The sequence below is a fragment of the Citrus clementina genome, unplaced genomic scaffold, assembly GCF_000493195.1.
Source record: "Citrus clementina cultivar Clemenules unplaced genomic scaffold, Citrus_clementina_v1.0 scaffold_2, whole genome shotgun sequence".
Lineage (NCBI taxonomy): Eukaryota > Viridiplantae > Streptophyta > Magnoliopsida > Sapindales > Rutaceae > Citrus > Citrus x clementina.
In genome coordinates this window covers 19,533,043-19,541,614 of record NW_006262688.1, presented here as the reverse complement: position 1 = coordinate 19,541,614, position 8,572 = coordinate 19,533,043, and the positions used below count along the sequence as shown (strand labels likewise).

Here is an 8,572-nt window from a genome sequence, read left to right as displayed (position 1 = left end):
TTTTTTTTCCAGGTTTTCATATGCATACTTTTTTGGTTTTATGACTCTATCCAAATTCTCCATTATTGCAATAGCTTACTCCAATTTTATTTCTATTCCTGCAAAAAAATCTCATAACTTTTTATCATGAAACACTATTGAAAAAAATTCAACCTCCAGTCAAATGTACGTGTATCCGAATCATACTAAATAACAAATTCAATCACTCGACAAATTAGTTAGTTTTAAGGATTAGAATTCTTTCATGATCTGATCTCCTCATGAATAAAAATACATGTGGGTAGTTAATAAATAAAGAAAATGAAGAAGTTAAATCATACCCATATACTATAATTTAAAGACACATGACACAAGATCTTTAAAAACTTATAAGAGTTTAGATCAGGAGAAATCTTTATCCTCATTTTAGGGATTGAAAAAAAGTTAAATGATTCATCGGATATTGTGAATCCACTTAAAATATATGTGTTGGCAATTAAATATAATTTTGTTTTATTTCATAGAAAACGTAAATACTTCTTAGTAATTGATGATGGTGCTTAAGCACGCTTTGTATGAAAATCTTCGAAAACATCTAAAACATTTTTTTTTTGGGTAAAATCTTGTATTTTGAAGAGGGATTTGATATAAATTCCTCTACCTTATTCTGGTTCTAAACTTGGAATATAAGAATTTCATTCAATTATAATTTCTTGTCTAAAATTGTAATTTACTTTAGGGAAAATTTAGTCATAAAAATATTAAAAAAGTGATTTTAATGACTCTTTTATTGAGTTCAAATAATCACATCTTCAATATTATTTTTAAATTGTTATAATCTACGTATATATTAGGTTTGTTGGATATCTATGTTCTAGTTCAAAACCTAAAACTCTTTAAATAACATTTTTACTTTGAAGAGTTATATAAATAAAAAGAATTTTAAATAATTTTAAATGAGATTTATCCTTTTATCTTTTTTGAAGAAGAAAATAATTGATTGTACTACATATAAAAAAATCGATTTCTTTTTCTTTTTTTCTTGAGTAATAATATAGTTATAAATTTTTGTACGAATTTTTTTATACAAATCGATATAGCCTGATCAAATTAGTTAGATTAAATATTTCTTAATTTATATATTTTGTTTTTATTATTTTATGAGAAATTATCATTTTACTACCAAAGTTATTCTGACATTTCATGTCAGTACCATAGTTTGCCGAAAAAATGTATTTTACTACCAAACATTTGCGCCATTATCAATTCACTGCCATTCCGTTAAGAGAAAGTTAATGTTTAACGGAAATTGAGTTAAAAGTCGATTTTAACCCTAAGAGTTTGGTAGTAAAATGATAATTGCCCTAAAAAGTCGGTAGTAAAATGATAATTTATCTATCAAATTAACAGATAATTTTACTCTTATAATTAGAAATGCCTTTGATGCCCTTATGACATCAGCAAATTTTTAACGTTCCTAATAAAATGGTAGTGAATTAATAACGACGCAAATATTTAGTAACAAAATATACTTTTTGACAAACCGTGATACTGACATGAAATATCAAAATAATTTTAATAGTAAAATGATAATATCTCTTATTTTATAGTTTTAATTTATATAAAATCAATTTGTATAAAAATGTATGTTTGTATCACTATTTTTTTTAATTTTATTTTAACAGAAGCGTTCATGGAGATGAAGATGATAAAGAAACGAAAAAATAAAAAAGGGGTTCGTAACCGTCACAAAAACAATCGCCAACAGCCTAGCCATATTTCTTCTCAGCGACTGTTTCACAAACAGTTACTACACATCTCTCCATTTTACACTACGAAAGTCGAAAGCAATCCCAAATCTCAACAAATATAAAAAAGCAAGCAAAAGAGTTTCTCAGTTGTTTGTTTTCTCTCTAAAACACTAGCTTTTTTTTTAAATATATATAAATGGACTCGCATAATCAATCAAAGAATTCCAATTCAATTGAAGACATCTTCGACTCTTCACTGAACCTAGAGCAGACACATCTTAAAGAAGGCTACGACGAAGGCTACGCTCACGGCCTTGCCACCGGAAAAGAAGAGGCCAAAGATGTAGGCCTGAAACACGGTTTTGAAACTGGCGAGGAACTAGGCTTTTACAAGGGCTGTGTCGATGTGTGGAACTCCGCTATTCGGATCGCTCCGACCCGGTTCTCGGCTCGGGTCCGCAAGGGTATCAAGCAAATGGAAGAGTTGATTGAGAAATACCCAGTTAACGATCCGGAGAATGAGAGTGTTCAAGAGATCATGGAGGCTTTGAGGCTCAAATTTAGAATTATTCGGGCTGCTTTCGGTGTGAAATTGGAGTACGACGGGTACCCTAAACCCATAGAGATTGAGTTTTGAGTCGAAAGCCGGTCTTTTTATGTACTGGGTATCGGATAATTTTGGTGATAACGCACGCACAGTTATATTAATCTTTTTTTTCCCTTTTTTCCTTGGATAATTTGATATGATATAACTATAGTCCAAGTATTTGCTTAATTAGTTTGTATTGTAGTATTTTTTTGGGAGTACTATGGATTGCCTTGAAGGTTGAAGTTAAGTAAATTTCCAGTAACACTTCTCTTATCATAGTAACCCATCCATGTGGGCACACATGTGTGCAAAAATGAAGAGATAATCAGTACATTGAGGTTTTGTGTGTTGGTAAGTATTCTGGTCGAGTATGATCAATATTGAGTAGACATGAGTTTCTTGCTGGAACACTTAACATGTTTAGCTATGTTGGTGACATTGTGATGGAACATGTGATGAGTTCCTTGCATCACTGATCGAGATGAAATTGTTATGTGAGAAAAATCAACCTTGGACTATTATATTGGACACCCTGGAAAATGAAACGGAGCTGAAAGAGGCAGATTGGCATAATTGAAAGAATGTTGCATATTGGGCAGCATGATGTACTAATGTAGGGCTATTGTGTTTTGTGAACTCAAATATGGATTAATTATAAAAAATTACAAGTTGGCTTTTCTTACTTGAGTTTATACAGGCTTTATTTTGCAGTCTAAATTGTATCAATAGTTATGATACTTCTCACACAATATAGTTTTAAGCAGAGATGGCTATTCTGTACTGACATCTAGATTTCCGATTTTCTTCAGCTTTACTATTTCTGGAGTGTTGCTTGAAAGTTTATCTTCTTAAGTTGCTAGAGGTTGGTTCCCAATTATTATGGCCACATAAGTTCCTGATAATGGCATTTCATTAGCCCAATCTTTCTTTGTTGTGCAAATGGTGGCATGCACCAAGGTGGAGAAAAATGTTAAAGCTGATGCTTACTTGCTGCAAGGTGTATATATCTGAAAGTCAAAACAAGGCTGCACTAGAATCAATTGAACAAGCTGCCAGACTATTTTCAGCTGCTATTATTGTCAACAAATTTGAAGATGTAACTTACAATAGAGTTGGTTATACGGTGGTCTCCAAATTGGCTCCAACGCTGTCTTCAGACTCTTGTCCTCTGAAAAGTACGGTGTTTGCCATGATTAAAGCTGCTTTTGAGAATATTGAGCCAGGTATGCATTCTGGAAGTCATCCTAGGCTTGGAGTCGTGGACCATATATGCTTTCATCCTTTGGCTTCTGCACCTTTGGACCAAGTGGCTGGGATTGCAAAGTCTGTGGTGGGAGACATTGGATCTGGTCTTCAAGGTTTGTATCCTGGAAACTCCAATGAATGTAGCTACTAGTAGATTTTAGCAAAGCTGAAAAAGACTGAATGAATTGGGTGCCAGAACATGTAAAAACTTGGGTGCAGGTTTTGTTACTTTTGCTTTCTCTAAATTGCTACACAATTTCTCACTGAGCAATGGCCATCTAAAGGTGAAATAACAGCATGTTTTATTTGTACCCTCATCCAGTCTAAGGGGTGTGTCAAATATAATTTAGTACTTTATCCTATTATCTTGATAAGCGAACTTCAGAAGCCAGAATTATCGATAACCAAGCACTTTAAGTTTACACAGATAGTAAACATTAGAGAGTTCTAATGTTTATTGTTTCTTTTGTAACCTTCTTGTTCAGGAGAAAGGAAATCATGGAGTGAGGTCTTTTCTCATTTAACATGGAGTGTTTCCATTGTATATTGCCAGTTCTCTAGATCTAGTGGGCCTAAATATCGAATTGTGTTACCAAAATGCATCTCTTATCTCATGAGAACTTTTTTGTTCTTTTGGGAATTTTCCCTTGCGCTTGCTGGCGATCCTTAATGTCCTGCAGTCCCTACCTTTTTATATGGAGCTGCACATGAAGAGGGAAGGACACTTGATTCAAGTAGAAGAGAACTGGGATATTTCAAGCCTAACTCAGCTGGAAACCAGTGGGCAGGGGGATTAAAATCAGAGCCTTTTTCATTGAAGCCAGATAAAGGTCCTGAGTCACTCAAAAGGTGTCATTGTAATTGGATCAACCAGGTGGGTTGATAACTACAACATTCCTGTCTTCTCCACAAATATTGCTGCTGTTCGCAGAATAGCAAAGCAAGTAAGTGAAAGAGGAGGTGGACTTGCTTCAGTACAAGCCATGGTTCTTATACGTGGTGAAGACATCACAGAGGTAGAATGTAATCTGTTGAAACCAAGTAAAATAGGAGGAGATAAAGTTCAGGTGGAAGTTGATGAGCTTGCAGCAGTAGAGGGTATGGCTGTGGGGAAAGGATATTATACTGACCTTTCACAGGAAGAAATAATTGAACGTTATATGAAATTGAATTCATCTGCTTAAGATGTAGCTGTTCATATTTTTTATTTACTTTCTGTCTAAATATTATGTATTGATTTCTACAGATGAGTTTCTCTTGTTCTTAACCAACCCTGTCATTATCTTTGAAAGCTACAGATTTACATTATATTTGAGAGATTGCTTGGTGGCTGGGCTCTCTTTTTATGTAGATAATGAATATTAAAAAATGCAATGATGTTAGCTTACTTTCTGTTCTGCCCACCACAGTCCATGCAACTTAACAAATGAATGTAGCGGTGAGATGGAGCTTTAAACCCAATTACAATATTTTGATGAAAACGAAATTCCTCTAGTGAAACTTGGTTGCAGCGCTGATTTGCCCGAGTATACTTTCACAGCCTGGGTTTATAATATTAACAGCACTTCATTTGCAGATCTTCTAGAGAATTCAAGAAGAGTCAACTGGCTGAGATAAGGAAACATTTCACTTGCCCAACAAGAGATGCACGTGGGGTCAACTAATTTAAAAATAAGCTCTTTTGTAGGGGAGCTGGTTTTATTTGACGAAATCAATTCAAAACGTTAGTAGGTAATGGATATGATGCTAGGATGACTCGGAAAGTGGATAAGCCTCCACCTTTTTGTTAATTTTTATATATTTTTTTTTCTCAGTTGTCATTGGCTGATGTGGATTTACACACTATTCACCGAAATTACGAAGCAAACTTGACATAATATTAACTATTGCAATGCTCTCTGTTAAGTAGTTGGCAGCAACGATGAATTCTATTTTAGATAAATAATTCATTGCTCTGTTTTATGCCTCAAATGAAAAATATGGTAATCGAACACTCACATCGCTAGAAGATAAGGTAGCGGTTATCTGCACAAGTATCAAATTGTGTTTTCATTTTTTTTTTTTTCTGTTTTTTCAGTTCGGACTTTCTCTGTTTGCCGCTTTCGTATCACTACTTGTTAGTTGTAATTAGGGGTGGGCATGGGTTGGTTTGGGTTGGATTTTAAGTCAACCCAAACCAAACCATAAAAATTTGGATCAAACCCAAACCAATCCAAATATTTTTAACCCAAACCAAACTAAACCATTTGGGTTTGGTTTGGGTTTGGTTTGAATTTTATTATCAAAATAATTTTTATTTTAATAAAATTTAATTATATCAAAATTATAATAATTATTAATTGTTATTAATTATTAAATTGCTATTAAAATATAAAAAAATATAGTGGATAAAAATTATAAATTTTACAATAACTTAATCCTTAAATTAAAGAATACTAGAAAATCAAAATAAAGTTTAATCACAAAAATTATTATTTCTCAATAAATAAGAACGTACACTTTAATAATAAACTTTCACAAACATGACATTAACAATCTAATAATAAATTTTGCCACTTGTTATTTATTTAATTATGCAATATTTATTTTTATTTATCGTTTTGGTAGTTTTGCGTTATGTTGTCTACTTATATGTTTAATTTTAGGGAGATTGCCAGTTTCCCCCTACAGTAATCAACATATATTATTTTTCCCCCTTCTGCTTTTATAATGGCCAAAAACTCCTCTAATAGTATAAGTTTACAATATTACCCTTATTTTCAACTACTCTTTTATTTATATTTATTCTAAATTAAATAAATCACATGAATAGAAACTAAATAAAAAATAAAGCATTAAAAATAAGAAATATATGTTTTGATATGAACAAAAAAATTAATAATAAAATTTTTTTATACTTATTTATTTTGTGAAAATTTTCTTATAATAAATATATAAGAAAATTATTAGTCAAATGATAAAAAAATTATTATAAGAAAACTTGATTGACAAATAAAAATTTATTATAAGATAAATAATAAAATATTTTACCTATACTTTTTACATTTAATTTTAAAATATTACAAAATATTTATTATAAGAAAATGTTCACAAAATAAATAATTACAAGAAAAAATTTTATTATTAATTTTTCTGCTCATATCAAAATATATATTTCTTGTTTTAATACTTAATATGGGCATTACATTCAATTATTGACCAAAAATTAGCCGCCATCTAGCATATCGAACCCAGTCCAAGCCGAGTTATTATTGATCATTAGTAGAGTCTCCTGCTCTTTCTATGATGATCTTTCCATATGGGAGGAATTATTTTTGTAAATAAGAAAAAAAATTTATGTTATTTACAACAATATTTATTTAATTTAAATTTATTTTTACTGTTATTTTCATTTTCTAATTGTTGACAATTGATCACGCCGTAAAAAATTTAATGGTGGTCTTTCACTTATTTGTGTTAATTTATTTTGTTTTCATTTATTTCATTTGAAAATTTAAGTGTTGGAGTTTTGTCCATAACCCATGGATAAACCATACCCAAACCATAATGAAATGATTTTTTACATAAAACCCATATCTAACCCATTTTAATAATTTACCCAACCCAAACCATTTAATTTGGTTTGAGTTTGGATAAACCCATGGTTGTGGGTTTATGCCCACCCCTAGTTGTAATAAATGCCATTTTCCTTGTTTACTTCAATATTCTTGTTCTTTTCTGGCTTTGCATTTGTGTAATCCAATCTAATCCATTTGTGATTCGTTAGTGCATTATGGCCTCACCCCAAGTTACCGCATTGTAACCTTATCCTAAATATAGATCGTACCGAGGTCATATTTTATTAAATGCTCAAAAATTTCAGTAATGGCTATGTAGAGAAAGGTCCACAAACAATAATACCACAAAAACCAACAAGCAGGTCCATTCATGGATTTTTTTTTGTTTTTGGGGTAATAAAGACTGCCCAGATGCTTCTTGTTCTGTTCTGTAGTTACTGATGCGGATAGCAACGCTTTTGTTCTATAGCTACTAGCATATGCTGCATCTCCCCGCCCGGGCTCGTCTTTAACAAAAGAAATATAAAGATCTAACAAATATCTTGATGGATGGTGATAATTGTTTTGAGTCACAGTAATTTGTTTCCCGTGTCGCTTACCTAACGCAAACCCATTTAAATTTCAAAGCTAAATGATACAATTCCGTTTCCATGGGCTTCCTTACATGCATATGGGATGCCTCTTCTTCTTTCATAGTTCTATTGAATTGCATGATTGATTAAAATTTTGCATGCCCCTATGATGAAACTTGATGGTCGGTGAATCCATCGTCCATGTAGGGGTGGGCATAAACCCACAACCCATTGGTTTACCCAAATCCAAACTAAATTAAATGGTTTGAGCTGGGTAAATCATGAAAATGAGTTAGATGTGAGTTTTATATAGAAAATTATTTCATTATGGGTTGGGTATGGTTTACCAATGGGTCATGAATAAAACCCCAATACTCAAATTTTTCAAATGAAATAAATGAACGCAAATAGGTAAAATATTTTATTATTTATCTTATAATAAATTTTTATTTGTCATTCAAGTTTTCTTATAATAATTTTTTTATCATTTTACTAATAATTTTCTTATATATTTATTATAAGAAAATTTTCACAAAATAAATAAGTATAAAAATTTTTTATTATTAATTTTTTTGTTCATATCAAAACATATATTTCTTATTTTTAATGCTTTATTTTTTATTTAGTTTCTATTCATGTGATTTATTTAATTTATAATAAATATAAATAAAAGAATAGTTGAAAATAAGGATAATATTGTAAACTTATACTATTAGGGAGGGTTTTTAGCAATTATAAACATAGAAGGGGGAAAAATGATATATGTTGATTACTGTATAGGGGAAAGTGGCAATCTCTCTAAAATTAAGTATATAAGTAGACAACATAACGCAAAACTACCAAAACGATAAATAAAAACAAATATTGCATAATTAAATA

General features: G+C 31.1%; 1 protein-coding gene and 1 pseudogene across 1 annotated transcript; both read left to right on the top strand.

Annotated features, from left to right (window-relative positions):
* LOC18052789 overlaps positions 1-5,170 on the top strand; it is a 32,780-nt pseudogene extending 27,610 nt beyond the window's left edge.
* Positions 1,670-3,283, top strand: LOC112100775 (oral cancer-overexpressed protein 1 homolog). Its single transcript, XM_024190334.1, has one exon. The coding sequence runs from the start codon at positions 1,927-1,929 to the stop codon at positions 2,365-2,367; it is 441 nt and encodes a 146-aa protein (XP_024046102.1). The 5' UTR covers positions 1,670-1,926; the 3' UTR covers positions 2,368-3,283.
* Positions 5,171-8,572: the final 3,402 nt, after the last annotated feature.

Excerpts from the sequence above, each read along its gene's own strand:
- LOC112100775 (XM_024190334.1), top strand. The coding sequence starts at position 1,927 with ATGGACTCGCATAATCAATCAAAGAATTCCAATTCAATTGAAGACATC.